Consider the following 19,753-nt stretch of genomic DNA (forward strand, 5'->3'; position numbering starts at 1 on the left):
AAGAATCGCACTAGTTTTATGCTGAAGGAGCCAGCAAGATAATGTGAGGGTCACTTTATTTGTTTGGGTGCAGTATATGGACGTGGGTGAGCAGTAACAGCAAGCAAGACCAGTGTATTCACAAGAGTTCTCCAGGCCCAAGCAACATTCTCATTTACTTCCAATATACTAGGAAGAGGAGTTTGCTGGGATAAGGATTTGGGAGTTCCAGCTTGGACCCATTAAATGACAGGGTTGGTGCTCAAAGATTTTGTATTGACAACGACTTTTGTCAGTGATGACTAAATGGTGATAGAATGTTGACAATACGTATCTATAACCCCTGTTCAAACATCAGGCTTTTGTGATTTAAAATGAACAAAATTACTATGATATTCATAAATAATTTCATGCAGACACCATGCTTCACTGTAGATAGGGTGATTTGTTTCCTTAAATTAGATCCTTTAGAATTATCAGCCTTGGTTTCTTTGGAGCATAACATTTTCCCACATGTTTGGGAGATACACATTCATAATTTTTTGTAACTTCTGGTTCAGAGTTGTTTTAATGTTTACAAGTGAGTCAAAAAACAATGTAAAGATAAATTCAAGGTAAAATCTCACTGGAAGTGGAGTTTGGAATCAGTGGTTTACTGTGGTTATTGTTTAATCTGCAAAGCGCTGGTGCAAGACGCGTTCAAATTTGACCACTGGTCAAACTTTGAGCCTTGGGGAGTCAACTAAGCTCCACCCAGTTGTACAAATTGTCAAGTTTGGTAAAGAAAGGCCATCTAATGACTGTTGTGTAACAGGACACTGATAAGGTTGGAGAGTTTTCTAATTTACAGAATCTTCAGGAGCAGTTTGACACCACAGGAAATATTTGTTGCTGCTGCCACGAGAAGAGTCATCATGCTAAGTAAAGATCTTCCAGATATTGAGGTAACCTTTTGTGTTTTCTGTCTCCTGGTGCACATTAGCACATACAAGAATGGAGCAAATATCCTTATATGCGGATAAAATATAAATGCAACCTAAATTTAATGTTCAAAATCTGACTATGATTATTTCCCTTTTCTGCATGCATATTGTTGATTTGTTTTATGTAGCTATAATTCTACTTTGTAATTTAAATAGGTGCAGCCAGATTATGAGAAATAAAGATTGCCAATGTGCATGTTTAAAATTATGATATATGTGTGAATATGTATGTATGTATGTATGAATTTAATACAGTAATGTTGTGAACAAGAGATTTTTTAACAACGTTAAATTGCAGAAATACTTAGAATTAACATATACTGTATGTTGTAGTTACGTTCATGTGATTTATTATTTTTGACCTTCACGGAATATGTAAGCATGTCACATCACTTGAGCAGCTACTGTATTATGAAAGCTAAAAATGAGTAATGCATTTGTGATGTACTACCTCCTGTAAATGCATTTTATTTTTGGAAGGTGCAGCCACAGTGTAGTTGACTAAACCGATATGCATTACATACTATGTATATAGTACAGAGTTCCCAGAAAGTATTCATAGTTTAATTTTGTCCCCCACATTTTATGTTTTAGTGTCATCCCAAAATTATTTTTTCCCTCCAATCAAAACTCTGTACAACACCTAACAATGAAACATTTATTTTTATTTGGGGGGGGGGGGGGTATTAAAAACAAACTAAAATATCATATTTACATACTGTAAGTGTTCAAAGCCTTCGCCCAATACTTTTCTGATGCACCTTTGGCAGTAATTACACCCTGAAGTCTTTGTGTATATGATGCCACAAGCTTGGTGCACCAATACAGGTATTTAGGAAGTTTTGCCAATACCCTTTGCTGCATCTTTTACGTTCCCTTAGGTTGCATGAGGAGTGTCTGTGAACAGGCCTTTTTAGATCTCTGGAGAGATAATTATATATTGAATTTATGTCCGGGCTCTGTCTATGCCACTTGAGGACATGAAGCTATTCCTTTATGTCACCTTAAGTTCCTGAGCACTATGGAGCAGGATTTCATTCATGATGTCTCTGTACATTGCTTCATCCATACTGTATTTCCCTCTTCCAGTTTCTACCACTGAAAAACATCTCCATTACCACCACCATGCTTGGTATTGGATGGTATTGGTCAGGTGATGTGCGGTGCCAGGTTTCATCCAGACATGATGCCTGGCATTCAATTCAAAACCAGAGAGTTACTTTCTCATGTTCTTACAGTCCCTTGGGTGCTGTTGTGGAATTTCTCATAAACTTGGAACCTCTTGGTCAAATCAAGACTCGAAGAGACTTAGGAATGTCTTATAGATGAATAATGTTTATTGATTCTCTGCAGAAATGAACAGACATTACGCAAGCAGGGACAGACATTGTGTAATCCCCATCAGTCCGGGCTACGTTAATATCATTCCGAATTTTCAGTATTATGTCTGAAAGAATGCCTCTGGGGCCAATATGAGTCTAATAGTCGGGGACATTCACGCACAGCTTTAGCATAAGGTCAATCTAAGTGAGTCACCAGAGTGTAGGTGCAAGAAAGTAATAAATAAAAAGGGGTTATGTGCAATGTAAGAGGGAGATATAAGTCTCCCCCACAGGTGCCTTTGGTAAACTCTAGGCAGGCTGCAATATGCTTTTTAATAAGGAGTAGTTTCCGTCTGGCCAGTGGCGCCTCCAGAAATTTTTCATAGGGGTGGCCAGATGGGGCCACTTAAAATCTTGGGGTGGCCAAAACTAAAAGCCATAATTTCAGGTTTTCATTATATTAGTGCAGTAAAAAGGTCAGGGGAAAACTATCAGAAAGACTTAAGGACACGGCTACTGATATACTTTGGTGTATTGTGAAATATTTGATGTTACTAATGATTTAATGTGCATAGTCCATAACTGTCCAGTCAACATTTTGAGTTCCACAACAATTCTGTTTTATTGTGTTATGTATATATTAGGCATAAGGTGTACATTTAAGTTAACAAAACAAAATAAATGCATTCATTTGGGATGAAATGCATACCTGATGCTGCAACAATCTAATGATATACTGGCAAGTGGGGTGGCCAGTGGGGTGGCCAACCAATTTATAGGGGTGGCCGTGGCCACCCCTGGCCACCCCCTAGTGGCGCCATTGCGTCTGGCCACCCTACCGCACAGGCATGATTTCTGGCAATGTGCAGAGATGGTTGGCTTCTGGAAGTGGCCTATTCGAGACGAGGCTCTTTGGTGCTCCCAATATTAATGACCGTGGAGGAAGTACAAAGAGGGTGTGCAGTTGTATAATAAGGCATGGTGTGATGTCACAACGTGATCAATTTCATTCATTCATTCATTCATCTTTTGAACTGCCCGCTTATCCTCACAAGGGTAACAACAGGCAGGAAGCAGGGTAGACCCTGAACTGGTTGCTAGCCAGTCACAGGGCAGTGACCAATTTCAAAACCTACACTTTACAGAGAATTCACTTCTAAAAGCAATTGCGAACAAATCAAAATAACGTAGATAATACATTTTAACTTATCTTATGCTTTAAACAGTGAAAGATATTGGACAATGACTTGAGTGCTTCTTCAACTAATCATTTTCTAAACCTAAACATCAGTCTCTAAATTAATTGTAAATAAACAGCAAAAATCAAGTCTTTCCAAACAGTAAAACATTAATAAAGTGTGTAACTTGCTCATTTTGTAATTATTCAAAATGACAAATTACTGGAGTCTAAAATGATATTGAAGGTTAACAATAAATTTATGAAACATAAACAGTTGAATTACAATTTGCAGGATATGCTACACGTGCAGAAATAACTACACACAATGTAAATCAGAAGCCCTATTGTCATTGTATATTCCTTCTACTTGACTCTTGATTATTATATAAGAATGCCTCCTCTGTTAGTTTGAAAATACTGTATAATATTGTATTTTGTGACCTTCAACGGACACAAACTTGGTGCAACGACCTGACACCTGTTCAATATCTTATCTACTTGACCCCAACTATTCAAACAAAACTTCTCAGAATGTTCCATAATGTCCATGTTTTTGCCATAAAGACAGATAACAAGGATGTTTTTAAAAGATGAAATGCAGCAATAAACTGATACATTTTCAATGATACCAGTTTAAAAATGAGAAAAGTATGTAGCTATGCATGAAAGTAGTTCCTCTATGAACTAAGTTGAATGTTTGTTTCCTAATTTTTTTAGAGCATCTTGGCTCTGAACCCAAGGGTCAAGACTCACGCTCAGATCATGTCCACTGCAAACAAGAAGAAAGAAAAGAAACATTGGAAGCGAAATCCTGAGAGGAACTGTGATGTAAGTGTCTTTCTTTGCTGGACTTTGTGTAAATTTATATACCTGCTGTATATTTCAAATTGATTGATTGTCCTTTCTCTACTACCCAGTCCTGTGTAAAGTTAGAGAACAACTTTGATGATATAAAACACACAACCCTAAGTGAGCGTGGAGCTCTTCGAGAAGCTCTGAGGTAAGAATAAAATTATATCAAACATGTTACAAATGGAAATAGATAATAAATAAAATTAATAATGACACCTGACACATCACCCATGTTTATCGAACATGCGATGTAGAAAGCTGCTGTGAAAATACGTATTTGACTAATACTCAACAGTATGAAGAGCATAACCTGAATATGTTGTCAACTATGTACTGTTTAAATTCTGTGATTTAGGTGTCTTAAATGTGCGGATGCACCTTGTCAGAAGAGCTGTCCCACTAACTTGGACATCAAGTCATTTATTACAAGCATTTCTAATAAGGTACTGAACACATTCAGTCAGAATCTGGGTACTTAGACTGCTTATTGCACTGCTGTCAAACTTAAAAGTCTGGGGGCCAAATCCAGCTCGCCACATCATTTTATGTTTCCTGCAAAAGCAAATATTTCTCGCTACGATATCAACATTTCGTATTTTTGTCACTTTTAAAAGTGCCAAAATGTTATAAGCATTTTTTGTTAAGAATCCAAGTTTTAAAATAAGTGGAAGTTTCTGAACAGAGAATTTTTACTGGCTTCTAATTTCGAAACCACAACAAAAAAGTGTGATTCAAATTAAATAATTATTAATATTTTTAAAAATGTTTTTTAAAAAGCTACAAGGTCTTTAGACTGCTCCTAAATGGTGGCATTTTGCCATTAAAATTTGACACAGTGCAAGTAAATTTGTATTTACTTCCTTTCTTTGGTCAAACACAAGCGACTATAACTTTTAATTTTTTGCATTTTAATATATGCATATAAAGTGTTCTAGTAAGTGACACTATACAATACAAGACCCGTATAGTATAATTGGAAGCAAGTTTTCAATGTGTTTATCCATTATCGTATACTTATCAGAACTACTATGGAGCAGCACGGGCCATACTGTCTGACAATCCTCTTGGTCTGACCTGTGGAATGGTTTGCCCCACTTCAGAGCTGTGTGTTGGGGGCTGCAACCTGTATGCTTCTGAGGAAGGTCCCATTAACATTGGAGGATTGCAGCAGTTTGCTACTGAGGTAAAAGAGACACAGCAACACAAGAATACAAAGCAGCTTCAACTTTAAAACCGAAGCAACAAAATTTAAAACATGGATTAATAGGTTTCTGGCACAGGATTTGTCTTCTGTTGTTCTTTTTCGGGGGAGTTTCCATTTCAGATAAAGTTTTGTTTTTTTTTCCTTCCAAATAAAATTGGGGTTTTCTATGCAACCTTCAAACGTGATGTGCCAATTTTTATCTTCACAGGTGTTTAGTAAGATGGGAATCCCTCAGATCCGAAATCCTGAACTACCACGACCTGATCAGATGCCACAGTCTTACCATTCGCCCATTGCTCTAATTGGCTGCGGCCCTGCTTCTATTAGCTGCGCTTCTTTTCTTGGCCGACTTGGATACGATAACATTACCATATTTGAGAAGCAGAAATTCACCGGTGGACTAAGGTACATCACTTCACATAAATGAACACCCTCTTGTATAAATTTTCATACTAATTATATAGAATAATTGTGTTCACTGTTGTATGGATCTCAGAATGTCTTTTTTGAGTCATATAGTGCAGAGAGTGGTGCAAAGTTTTATGAATAATGTAAAAGGAGTTACATTTGTGCTTTTTGCAGTGCATCAGAAATCCCCCAGTTTCGCCTTCCTTATGAGGTTGTCAAGTTTGAAATAGACTTGATGAAAGATCTGGGTGTTAAGGTATGAGTTCTATTAACTGTGTGTACTATGTTTATAAACATATAGAGTGTGTTGACATCCACAAAGCGATAAACGTGTGTCTTCTCCATAGCTATACAGCCACCTTAAAGCTTAGCTTGGATAAAGAATAAATTCAGCTTCTGGGTCAAACGGATTTTATTTGGTTTTGTTTCCCATTAGTAAAAGTAGCATTTTTGAACAATTATTGAGATTTTATATGTTAAATCTAGTAAGATCCAAATGAAAAAGCACTTATGTGCTACTACATTCTGAAGGCTGCGCTCTACTGCCTAACTCCTAACTAATGTATAATTCCGCAATTAATTAATCAGCCCTGATACAAAAAAAAAAAATCAAAAATTAGGCTCTGAGGATTGATGCAAATACATTCTTAGAATATAGCTAACGAAATTTTGATTCGTCCATGAATAATGGAGGAATAGCTCAAAATGTACACATGAACAACAACTACAGTCCAAAAACATGAGGTGCAACTTCACGGACTCTGTAAAATAAATGACATTCAAAACAGCAATTAGTGACAATGTTAGGATTACAAAAAATAATAATAAAATAACCAGTAATATTCATGAGAGAAACACGCATACACAGAAATTGCATATACAGTAGAAGAAATTTATTCCATTTTAAAAATATATTGTCTTGTAGCCTAAGTCCTGTCTGTCTTTTATCATTAGCTGTTTTCATGTTTTTTCTTCGCTTCTTTTTGCACATTCATCTTTATGTGCATAATCGCAGGTGGTGTGTGAGAAGGGTCTTGGAATGAACGGAATGACTCTAACTTCTCTGAAAGAAGAAGGATTCAAGGCAATCTTCATTGGTATTGGTGAGTCATTCTACTTAATATTACTGTATATATGTGGTTGAGGAAAAAAAACGTTTGCTGTTCAGATAACCTAAACATTTTCAAAATTGAGAAAATTGTTATTTTGCTTAAAGATATAAATTGATATTTGTTGACTTAAACTGGAATTTTTTACTTAGAAAAAGAACAATGACCAAAATAATAGTTGTAATGGCGTACCGCAAGCAACACGTCACTTCCGTTCATTAATATTCATGACATTAGCTACTGTTGCTAAGTAGGGACAAGCCACCGTTAGTACCTAATAGGAAATGAATGGAAATCGTGTACGAAGGAGATGTTTACAGAGCTAAACCTAGCAATTCTCTCCGAAACTGATGTGCCTGGTGCCAAATTCACTGGCAAAGATGTGGAAGAACATAAAAATGTTCAGTTAAAGAAATGGCTTGAGTGTCGAAGGCTGAAAAAGACGAAAAAAACGAGCCGACCTAAGCAAAGCCTTAGCTTTTTTATCGACGCGACTGACAATGACACTCTCCTGTTTCAACAAGCTATCCTTTACCATCAGCCCTGTCTTTCTTATATATCCTCTGGTTGTCCTACATCTCTGACCGTTCTTGGGGGTGATTTAGTTAGCTTTGTGTAGCGATTGCAAATGCTACTCAGTGACAGCCAACGAACACTTTTAATTTTTTCATTAATAACAAATCTTAATTCTATAACTTATTTACACTTCCCCCATACTAAAGTTGTTATATACTGTATATATATAAACAGAAACGGTAACAGTTGCAGTCAGATACTATTGTAATTCTTTTCAGGTCATTCATTGTCAGACAGAAGCAGTACGGCACAACGTTACGCTAAAAAAATAAGTTAAAAATGTAAAAATGGCTTACCTCTTTGTCCTCTGAAAGACCATGCCAACCCAACAAAATGTTTACTGCATATGAAATGTGAATGGATTCACCGCGCTGGTGTTAAAGTCCGCACAAGTTGATTCGGTCTTCACATTTTTTGGTTTCCGGAAACGTATGAGGAAAACATCCTTCATGTGTCATAATGTCTAGAGTCGTTTCTACAAGTTCCAAAAAAGCAATGTGTAATCGGCATGTTTGTTTTTGAAAGATTACCGGCGAAAAGTAGCACAAATTACGTTGTTTCTATGCGAGGGTGGGCTACAATGTCCCACTTCGGCTTTACTTCCCCTTTTGATGCGACGTCACGGTCTAAAAATAGCATGCGTGCAGTACGCCATTAGTTCAGTAAGTGTTACATTGAGGGCTAATAGTATCTTCAATAATACTGTTTTGGGGGATTTATCTATTTTTCGGGATTTAGATAGAGCAGATTTACATGAATGAATAAATCTGTTAAATATATTTTAATTCCTTTTTATTGATAACAAAAAAATGTGTTATAGCATGCACAGGCCCTATATGAGTTTCAGTAAAGCATTATTTCAGACCGTTAATATAAGCACAGTTTGTAACATAATGGATCATTTTAATGCTAGCTTGATAAATAGACAAAAGTAAAGTTTTTTTGTGCGATTTCAGGTCTGCCCCAGGCCAACAGGGCACAAATCTTTAAAGGGTTATCCATGGATCAAGGCTTCTTCACTTCCAAAGATTTTTTGCCCATGGTGGCTACAGCAAGCAAGAGAGGTATGGCAATGCATAAACAATGCACGCCCACAACATCCACTGTGGTCACATCAACATGTCCCTGTGACTCTAGGGATGTGCCAGTGTCGTTCTTCGCTCCCTGAGTTACGAGGAGTGGTGATTGTTCTGGGTTCTGGCGACACTGCTTTCGACTGTGCAACCTCTGCCCTCCGCTGTGGCGCCAAGAAAGTGTTTGTCTGTTTCAGGAAAGGATTCACCAACATTAGGGCTGTACCTGAGGAGGTATGGATATGCACAGAGCAATCAAGATGTGAATAAGGGTCATTCCAGAATTTGAAAAAAAATGTATATTTCACCCTTGAAATGTTAAATAATTGACCATCAATCAATCAACTTTATATGTATAGCACATTTAAAAAATCCGCAAAGGAGTCCAAAGTGCTTTACATAACATAAAACAGCAAAATAAGTTAAGATTCAAAGATAAAAGAAACACATAAAAAAATAAAACAAATAAAAAACGAGGTCATAAACAGTCATTGCACATTAAAAGCTGACACACAAAATACTGAAACATGTGGAATCTGTCCTTTTGATCAGGAGTAGGATTTTGTACTCCTGAGAAAAAGCTAACATATTAGCAACTGCGACGGGCAGGCCTGTTACTGTGATGATGCCAAATATTTTAAATATCTAATCATGTTATACAAATTTTACTGTTGATATGTAATCTCATTTTACAAAACCTGTCAAACCTTATTTTACTTTTTTTTTGTTTTTTTTTTGGAAGTTTTGAAGCCAAGATGTCCTCCAATTATGGAATGATCCATTCTGAGAAAGAAAGTGATTAATGCCAGTATTTTTTTTTTGTCAGATGGAATTGGCTAAAGAGGAACAGTGTGAGTTCCTTCCCTTCCTCTGTCCCCGGGAGGTCATCATGAAGAATGGGCGCATTGCCGGATTACAGTTTTGTCGCACTGAACAGGACGAGGAAGGAAAATGGTTGGAAGATGAAGAACAACTTGTGCGGTTAAAGGCAGACTACATCATCAGTGCTTTTGGGTCCATGCTCAGTGAGCCAAAAGGTAACCAAACTTTAATGTTGGTTGCAACATGTTCAACTACATGCTGTTATGCTAAAGTACATTATATATATTGTTGTCTTTCTCTGCAGTTGTACCTGCAGTAGATGTATTTGATATGTGTTTATTTTTTATGCAGTGAGTGAGGCTATGTCTTCAGTCAAGCTGAGTCGTTGGGGTACTCCGGAGGTCAACACAGAAACCATGCAGACCAGTGAGCCTTGGGTGTTTGCAGGAGGAGACATTGCTGGACTGGCGAATACTACTGTGGAGTCAGTAAATGATGGCAAACAGGCGTCATGGCATATTCATAGATACATCCAGGTATTTTGTGTCTGAACTACAGTCTGTCTTTTTTTCTCTATTACTATTAGGACCATTTCTTGTATTTGTATAATTCGGCAGTATTTACAGCAGTTATAATCTACAGTATTATAGCAAAACAGTTATAGAGGCATTTATAACATATATGATAGAAAAGGGTTTGTTCCTTCCAACTGCAAACTGAAATTTTGTATTGATTACAGCATTGGCAAAACTATGAGATAATGTGCAGAGAGATTATGTCATAGTCTTTATAATATAGGGACCTATCTCCGTCAAAGCTGAACGAGTGGACACACAGACAAAGAGCTTTTCATGTTGACAATTCTTGTGAATAAATGCTTAAATCCCTGAATTCTTCATAGATATGGACGTAAAACAGTATCGATTCTTTGTTAAAAGAGCAAAGAACCGGGCAGTTCGCATTTATTTTACGTAAATATGTCGAATGTGCTGCTAGTCTTTAAGCCACTGTGGTGCTGCCTTATCACCACCAAGAGCTTTTTACGTTGAAAATTATTGTGAATAAATGCTTAAATTTCTGAATTCTTTATATATATGGATGTAAAACCATAGGCAGAGTTTGACTTTTGGGGCTGGGGGCACAATATGTTGATGACCCCAAATGCAGTGTCAGCAATAAAATTAACTTATAAGAATATTTAAAATAATAAATTGACAATGAGCGTTTTTTGTTTCCCATCATTCTTCAGGGGAATTCTAAATCAGGCTGCTTAGGCAATACTTTTCGCCAAGATCGTCAGCTATTGAATTTGGTACGCCCGCCGGTGTTGCGCCAATTTAGTTACCCCAGTCAATAATTGTATCTCCTGGGCGGTGCCATATGGAGGTAGATTTGTGTCTTTATTATTCAATCAAAAAAAAGGAAAAAAACGACAAAAAAACAACAACAAAAAACAAGTTGCTTCAATAGAAATATATATTTTCAACCAAAAAAAAAGTTGCTTCAATTAAAAAAAAATGTGTTTGAATGCAAAAATAAATTTGAAACTCAAAAAAATGCACGTGAAAGCTATTTTTCTTTGATCTATTTTTATTTTTATTTATTTCTTTGATTGAAGTCGTTTTTTTTTTTTTTTTTTTTATTGAAGCAACTTTTTGATTGAAGTAATGTTGATTTGTGTTTGGGCCTCATTTTGGCTAGGACATTTTTCTCTTTATTATTCAATCAAAAAATAAGTTGCTTCAAAAAATATAGATTGTCAAAAAGAAAAATCACTTCAATCAAAAAAATAATATTTATAATAATAATTTCAATCATTGAAAAAAAGTTTTTGAATGAGAAAAAATATTTGAGATTGAAAAAAATTGCATTTCAACACTTAATTTTTCATTTCAAAAGTTTTCTTTGATTGAAGCAATCCTTTTTGCTTAAATCCCTGAATTCTATATAAATATAGACGTAAAACAGTCTCGGTTCTTGGTTAAAAGCAAAAAAAAAGAAAAAACGGCCAGGTAGCATTTATTTTACGTAAATATGTAGAACGTGCTGCTAGTCTTTAAGCCACTGTGGCGCCGCCTTATCACCACAAAGAGCTTTTTGCGTTGAAAATTCTTGTGAATAAATGGGCAGTTAGCATTTATTTTACGTAAATATTACGAATTATGACACCAATGCCGTAGCGGTTAATTTCTCCCATTGATTTTTTTCACAACGTTTCAAAATGCATGAATGGTAACGAAAAATATAATAATTACCTTGAATCCTCGAACAAATCACTCCTGAGACAATACTTCCTGTTTGTATGCGGTACAGCTTTCGTACTTTTTCATCCTAAATACGGCGTTGGATCGCTGCATGTGTTTGAGAATAACTGCGACCGACTTTGACTGACTGAAGCGGAGTGTGGGACGGCCCCCTACTTGAAGACGTGGCGCAGAGTCTGGGGAATGTGTCCCCTCAATATCATTATGAAGTCTATGATTATGTATAGTTATGTTTTCTTTTTATTATCTCCCCTCTCCCTTTTTCAGTCTCTCTATGGCCAGACAGTGGGCACAGTTCCAAAAATGCCACTGTTCTACAGTGCTATTGATCAGGTGGACATTAGTGTGGAGGTTTGTGGAATAAAGTTTCCCAACCCATTCGGCCTGGCTTCTGCACCTCCCACCACCAGCGCAGCTATGATCCGAAGAGCTTTTGAGCAAGGATGGGGTTTCGCGTTGACCAAGACATTTGGACTGGATAAAGTAAATGCATACGCACTTAATAATGCTGAATAGTACATATGATTATATCATCAATAACCACATTTTGTTATTCTGTCTCTGCAGGATCTCGTTACGAACGTGTCTCCTCGTATTGTGCGTGGTACCACCTCTGGTCATGTGTATGGACCGGGTCAGGGATCATTCCTCAACATTGAGTTGATTAGTGAAAAAACAGCAGCCTATTGGTGTCGGTCAGTTGCTGAACTAAAGAGAGATTTTCCAAAGAATGTAAGTTTTTATGACTACATATGTTTCAATTGGAGGCTCTCTGCTCTTCTTTTGTGAAAATTATTAGAAAAACGTATTGTTGTTGTCTGCCAATCAGGTTGTGATTGCTAGCATCATGTGTGGTTACAACAAGGAAGACTGGACAGAACTCACTCAGATGGCTGTGGTAAGCTGCTGTATAGTGTAGCGTATTCTACTCATACAAATGGCATAGAGTTGTTTTGGAGACAAAAATGACATGTCTATATATCTTTATGTCTCTTTAGGAATCAGGTGCTGATGCATTGGAGCTTAACCTTTCTTGTCCCCATGGGATGGGAGAGAGAGGCATGGGACTGGCTTGTGGGCAGGTAATCTCTCTTTCTCACTCTCTCATAATGCACACACTTGGAAATGTACACACATAACTAATATAGTAAGTCACCTTTTAAAAAGTATGGTGATTTAAAATATATCCTTAACATTAGGACCCTGTGCTTGTGCGGAACATATGCCGTTGGGTGCGAGCTGCTTCTTCCATCCCCTTCTTTGCCAAATTGACACCAAACGTTACCAACATTGTTGATATTGCCAAGGCTGCCTACGAAGGTATACACATAGTTTCCTGTTCCACTGTGCTACTATATCTGGTTGTATGGTTTAAAACTCCATAACTCAAATATTATCAATATCAGATGTATGCAAATGTTTATTACAGGTCAAGCAGACGGGGTTACAGCCACAAACACAGTTTCAGGAATGATGGGTCTGAAGGCAGATGGCTCACCCTGGCCAGGCGTCGGAGCTGGCAAACGTACCACATATGGGGGAGTGTCAGGTAAGGTCCCATGCACAATACGCATCAACAAATGTGTTTGTTTTTAGCTGCCTTTAAAGACTCTTAATATAATTTTAACAATTCACAAGCCATAGGTCTAAGTACAGATATCATTTGAGATTTCAAATGTACTAAATTCAACTAGAATAGCACAGTTGGTTGATTAAATGATCAGAGCAGGGGTTCAAATCCATCTTCCACTTGTGCACATTGTGGTTGTGTGCTGGGGAAAGACACTTTACCTTACTTGCACATGATGTGTAAATAGTGTGAGAACAAGTGGTTAATGGTAGTCGGAAGGGCCAATGGTGAAAATTAGCTGCCTCACTTCCGTCAGACTGCTCCAGGGCAACTGTGACTACTTGTTTACCACCATCTCGTGTGGAGTGAAAGAATAATACAATGTGAAGCGTATTTGACTGTCCAGAAAAGTGCTATATAAAAACAATGCATTAGTATTACTGTATTGGATCAGCCTCCAAATTCCAACAAACTTAACTAGATATAATTAAATCACTTGCATGTTTTATCTGTACAGGAAACGCCATCCGACCAATCGCTCTCAGAGCTGTATCAGCCATTGCCAGAGCACTTCCTGGTTTCCCAGTTTTGGCCACAGGTGGAATTGACTCAGCAGAAACCGGTTTACAATTTCTTCATGCTGGTGCCTCAGTGTTACAGGTGACAATATCACTAGGACAGTGTTTGTGCTTGTGTGTTTTTTCTTTTTAATCATAAACTTTCCCCTTATTGCCTGCTTTTTTGGCTACAACCAATGGCATTTTTGACAAAAAAAAAGGTGTACAAATCTTAATACCTGTCTGATTCTTTCAAAAGGTGTGCAGTGCTGTTCAGAACCAGGACTTTTCCTTGATTGAGGACTACTGTGTGGGTATGTAACAATATTGTTGCATTTGCACCGCTTTAACGTAATAGTATATGATAATTTGAAGCCTCATCATGGTGAGTGTTCTGTATATGCATAGGTTTGAAGACCTTGCTGTACTTGAAGAGCCTTGACATGAAGGACTGGGATGGGCAGTCACCTCCAACAGAGAGGCACCAAAAGGGAAAACCCATTCCAAGATTGGAAGACCTGGTTGGGCAGGTAACAATAAATTGAGATCTGATATTAGGATTCAATAGTAAAAGTAAATAGTTTCACTACAGTGTGTCCTAAAATAATTGCGTCAATTCCTCTATCCTCAAATACAACGGCGAAAAAGACTCAGGTGACTTGAAGTTCCGCTCTGAGACCCCCAATTTGTGTGTGATACATCATTAGAAAGCTTAAAATCTCAATTTTCTGGTGGAAGAAAAATTTTGAATCGGAGGGCATTTAAAAATTCAATTTAAAAAAATGTAAACCCCTTAACGCTAACCCGAGGTGATATATTACCGTGTACTTACCTTTTTTCCATCCAAAACTCCGTGTAATATGTCTCACCGAGTGTCAAGACACAGCTGCGAATGGCCACAGCCGGACTTTTGAGCGATTTTATGGGTGAAACACGGTAATATAACAATGGTCGCAATGCAAAAATCGCAGACATCAAGGAGTGGTTGAGATTTTCTTTTTCAAATATTTACCCTTTTAAAGTTTTTTTGTTTTTTTTTCAAATTTTCTTTGTTTGGATCGATTATCATCTAAAATATCGGGGAAAATGCGACAGTAACAAACAAAAAATACAATTAAGCGATAGTTACGAGGTAGATATCTGTTATTTACGGACACCATTTTTTTTTTTTATTCTGACGTTATTTGCTTAAAAGTTTAAAATATGCGAGTGAATAATTTAAAAAAGTCATTTTTATAAACTAAATATTAGACATCAATTAATAATTCTAAGCTAAAAATGATAGACATTTCGAATTATAAATATAATTACTTGCTTTCTTTTTATTGCTGGGTTGAAACAAAAGCGGTTGCACAGCGTCTGTAAACAGGGGTCTCCAGGGTAAAACGGACAAATTAAAAATAGTTCGGGGGCTTAATGCACCATGAAACTGCTATGGCAGCATATAGACATATTGTTCTATCAAACACAACAGTTCTTTTGGCTTAAACTACAGCAGTTTATTTCAAAGAGGGCTGCAGGAGCAGAAACTGCTTTTTCAGCCTTGTCTGTGTTTTCCACCATATAGTCCTCTTCAATCACCTTACCAATAACTTCACCAATGAAAACATGCAACACCATTAAGAACTGTGAATGATTTATTGTAAACAACAAATACAGTGGCATGAATACTTTGGATATAGGCAAACTTTCCCATACCACTGTACAAACCTCTTTGAATCCCTAGCCATCCTATTTTTTTGACAACAAAATTAATAACTTAGATAGCAAACAAAATATTCACCTGCTGTCATTCCATTGACAGCCTTGGCACAAGTACAAACAAATAGATGAAGGTTTATCAATTTAACATAGGAATATATGCAGTATCATGCTTGTTTTGTGAAAGAGACCAGGAATTCTAAAATGGATGTATTTTTTTGTATGTATTTAACCTTCATTTAACCAGGAGGTCAATTTCATATTCAAGATCTATTTTTCAAGAGAGACCTGGTCAAAGTATAAAAATTTTGTGAGCTCACTGAAGTGAACAGAATATTCATGATTTGGATGATGTTTTCGGTTTTAATAACATGTATTCTAATAGATATATTAAGCAGTGTATGTATGTGTGTGTGCGCGCGTGTGCATGTGCAGAGTCTCCCAAGTTTTGGGCCATACCTTCAGAAGAGGACTGAGGCCATTTCACAGTATAAGAAGCAGCTCAGAGAGACTGGTGGTCAAGATGTGATGGAAGCCAACGTCACCAAAATAACATCACCTAAAAAACCTGTTCCAGCTGTCAAGGTGGGATGTGCACCCTCACACATATAGTATACCTGTTGTTTGGTTAACCATTCTCCATTAAAAAAAAAAAAAAGTTTTACCTGTATGTACACTTTGAACAAATGTATCTTTTTCTGTGCCTGCATATTTATGGTACCTTAATTTTTTTTTGCAGGATGTGATAGCAAGAGCATTACGCCACATCGGAGCCTACCAAGAACTGAACAACATGGAACAGGTATCAAATTAATTGTTGCTTACTTGTCTCAAAGCTTATAGTGAAATGTGAATGTGAAATTTAAAAAAATGAATACATTCTTTAAATAAATATGGTCTAACTATGTGAGTGTCATTTACTTCATCAGGTTCAGGCTCTGATAGATGAAGAGATGTGTATCAACTGTGGGAAATGTTACATGACCTGCAATGACTCTGGCTATCAGGTATATCCGTGTGGAAGCAACATACTGTACTTTGTTGTTTGTTTTAATATTCAAGGTCAGGCACCTAAATACAGATTGTACAAGTATATCTTCAGCCCTTACTGACATACAGATTCTCCTGATCCTAATATTGAATTGGTTATGCAGTGTTGGAGTAGTTAGCATCTCTGTCTCACAGCGCTGAAGTTCAGGGTTTGATCTTAGCTCTGGTGTTCCTTGTGAATTTTGCATGTTCTCTCGACCTGAAAGTTCAAAGTTCAACTCTTTTGTTAAGAATTAGTGTCACCGTAAGACTATATATCCTTATACCATGTGATTCATTTTCACAAATCACATTTAAGACACTCTGTATTTATTTTCTTTACAGGCTATAACATTTGACCCAGAGACCCATCTTCCATTCGTAACAGACAGCTGTACAGGATGTACTCTCTGCCTGAGTGTCTGTCCAATCATAGACTGTATCAAGATGATTAACAGGACAACACCATATCAACCCAAGAGGGGTGTTCCAATTAGTCCAGTTATTTGATGCATAAATCCACCAAAACCTTATCTTGTTTCCTTTAAAACACATCGATGAAGTCTGTTATTGTTATCTCAGTGAATACAATACTTGTGGCGTGACAAGTACTTTTGTTTAAGAAGCATATTCAGGTATCTTTTGGTCATTGGACTCGAACAAGGCAATATTTAGGAGTTTACAGGAGCGGATACTGTATTTGGACCACTGTAGATTACACATTTCTTTGACGAGCTGCATGGTGTTGGTGTTTTTCATTTCTATTTAATTCCAAGTATCATCCTAGAACAAAGTATACTTCCCTGTAAAACTATCATCTCCGGGAAGCAAGCTATTGTTACATATCCATACCATGATGTAGCTTGGATTTTTTCCAACTTTTCATGCTCTTTGGAACACAAGTATATGACACCATTAAAAAAAGATGTCATAGGGTAAATATTGAGAAATGTATATGTACGAAATTCTCAGGTGAGTACTTTGTGGGCATATTTATCATTTGTTTGATTATTTGTGATTAATAGTTTTGAAATTATCTGGCCAGGAAAGTTGCAGATGAAAAATTGTTAGTATTTTATTTTGAAATATTATTTTGTCTATAAGCTTTGAGTACCTTCTCAAGGAGACCTGACTCACACATGATTCTAGCTCAGCATTATGAAATGATGTACACTTTGTGAATATCGTTGTGTGTGTGAATAAATTGAAATTGAATAAATTGAACTAAAAATGTGTATTAGTTTTAAATACTAGATAATTAAAAGATGTCTGAATTTTCAGGATCAATAAAGTATCTACTGTACAACTTTGAGTGTTTGGCTGATTTATTCCACCTTAGATTGGACAATTCATTCATTCCATACATCCATCTTCCACTTCATCCAAAATCGGGTTGTTGGGGCAACAGCTTAAGAAGGGATGCCAAGATTTCCCTCTTCTCCCTAGCAACTACATTCAGCTCCTCCAGGTGGATCCCAAAGTTTTCCCAGGCTTTCAGGTAGAATAGTGTCACTAGCATGTCCTGGGTCAAGCCCAGGGGTCTGAACTTGGGGGTACGAGGGACAACTGGCAACTTCTCCAGCTGCAGTCATTAAACAGGCCGGCAACCACGACACTGTTTGAAGGCTGTGTGGAGTGCAGAATGGCACCTGTTATATTGGCAGCATCCATGCGGCTGCTTTAATTTCCCTTGCCGTCATATGGCACATTGTAACAGCAATGTACCTAGATGTGTAATGGATTGTTTTGAGTAACTAGCCCCATTCTCCTTCTCCATTTTTTTACATCTCAGACAATTTTTGCGTAAGTGGGAAAAAATGTAATGGGTAACTATGCTAACTAGTAATAAAACTACTTTCTGCAATGAGTAATATATTAATGTAAGGCATTATTATTACTCCCAGAAATAGTAAGCCCATGCTTAGCCCAGCCAGGAATTGGTACCTACTAAGCATCCATTTTTAGCCCCTGGCCCCCAGTGCTTGGTTGGTGAAAACAGAAAGAACGGGTGGTTACTAGACTTGTCCAATAATGACTTTTTAAGCAATATCCCGATATTGTCCAACTCCAAAAATCCAATACCGATATATAGTAGACAAACACAGGCATGCAAGTCACAAACTAGTCCAATTGTACTGTCAATGAGTTATCCCCAAGATGCATTTTGCTGGACTTTTGTACAGATTTCTGTATTTTATTACTTTCAGTAGTGACGATTTCTTTCTGGTAATGCAATAGTTATATGTAATGAGTTCATAATTAATTAATTTTCAATAATTTATTGTTCATTTATTTATGCACCATGATTGCAAATGGTCTGCTCACATTAAAAAAAATCCCAAGCATCTGAATTTGGATACATCTAATAATATATAAGAATAACTGCTATGCTAAGCTGTGACCAGTCCCTGATGTCATTTTAAAATGCTTTTATTTGCCAATATTATCAGCGACCTCATAATATCGCAACTCTAGTGGTAACCCCGAGCACAAGCCCAATATGTTCACCAGCTCGGCGGAAAAAGGGCCAAGACAGCACCACAAAATCCAAAGCCTTCAGGAACTCCAGGCAAGTCTTATCCATCCCATGGCCCTGCCACCAAGGAGCTTTTTAACCACCTTACGGACTTAAAGCCCAAGAGATAGGAGAGCTTGCCTCAGAGTCCGCAAACCATACTTCTGTACTGGAAGGGCTTGTTGGTGGAGTTAAGGTCTTCGAGGTAACTATTCAGCCCACCGACTCACAACATCCAGGGGTGAAAGTGGGCCAGAACGGTCAGGAACGCAGTTCCAGTATAAGATTCAGGGCCAGAACGCAGTTCCGGTATAAGATTCAGGGCCGGAATGCTGTTCCAGTATAAGATTCAGGTCCGGAATGGTTTGATTCCGAAAAGATGACAGCAACTGTCAAAACGCTATGTAAAAAAACAAAAAACAAAAAAAACCATACACAAGTGTTAACAACAAGCATAATAAAGTGCTTGTGTTGCGTAGTTTCCACCAATATTTATTATTGATTTTATTCCACGGACGGCATGGAGGTTTCCCCAGCTGCTGCAGTTTTTATCCGAGTCTGACGATAATGAGTCACGTCAATGTGCGAATGCAAGCAGCAAAGCAAAAC

At 37.2% G+C, this 19,753-nt stretch overlaps 1 protein-coding gene across 1 annotated transcript; it reads left to right on the forward strand.

The window, feature by feature from the left end:
• Positions 1–326: 326 nt before the first annotated feature.
• On the forward strand, positions 327–17,821 carry dpydb (dihydropyrimidine dehydrogenase b). The gene is made up of 25 exons (XM_057857710.1): positions 327–923; positions 4,182–4,292; positions 4,382–4,464; positions 4,672–4,759; positions 5,338–5,499; positions 5,729–5,925; positions 6,103–6,184; positions 6,944–7,031; positions 8,570–8,677; positions 8,751–8,920; positions 9,513–9,723; positions 9,860–10,044; positions 12,040–12,255; positions 12,340–12,504; positions 12,602–12,670; positions 12,771–12,854; positions 12,972–13,092; positions 13,202–13,321; positions 13,860–14,002; positions 14,159–14,213; positions 14,308–14,429; positions 16,036–16,185; positions 16,340–16,402; positions 16,530–16,607; positions 16,975–17,821. Exons 1-25 carry the CDS (start codon positions 894–896, stop codon positions 17,137–17,139), a joined length of 3,066 nt encoding a protein of 1,021 aa, XP_057713693.1. The 5' UTR covers positions 327–893; the 3' UTR covers positions 17,140–17,821.
• Positions 17,822–19,753: the final 1,932 nt, after the last annotated feature.

The sequence above is a fragment of the Corythoichthys intestinalis genome, chromosome 14 (assembly GCF_030265065.1).
Source record: "Corythoichthys intestinalis isolate RoL2023-P3 chromosome 14, ASM3026506v1, whole genome shotgun sequence".
Taxonomy (NCBI): domain Eukaryota; kingdom Metazoa; phylum Chordata; class Actinopteri; order Syngnathiformes; family Syngnathidae; genus Corythoichthys; species Corythoichthys intestinalis.

Coding starts and splice junctions, on each gene's coding strand:
- dpydb (XM_057857710.1), top strand. CDS start 894: ATGCTAAGTAAAGATCTTCCAGATATTGAG. Junction 4,293..4,381: donor ATCCTGAGAGGAACTGTGAT/GTAAGTGTCTTT, acceptor TCTACTACCCAG/TCCTGTGTAAAGTTAGAGAA. Junction 6,185..6,943: donor TGAAAGATCTGGGTGTTAAG/GTATGAGTTCTA, acceptor GCATAATCGCAG/GTGGTGTGTGAGAAGGGTCT.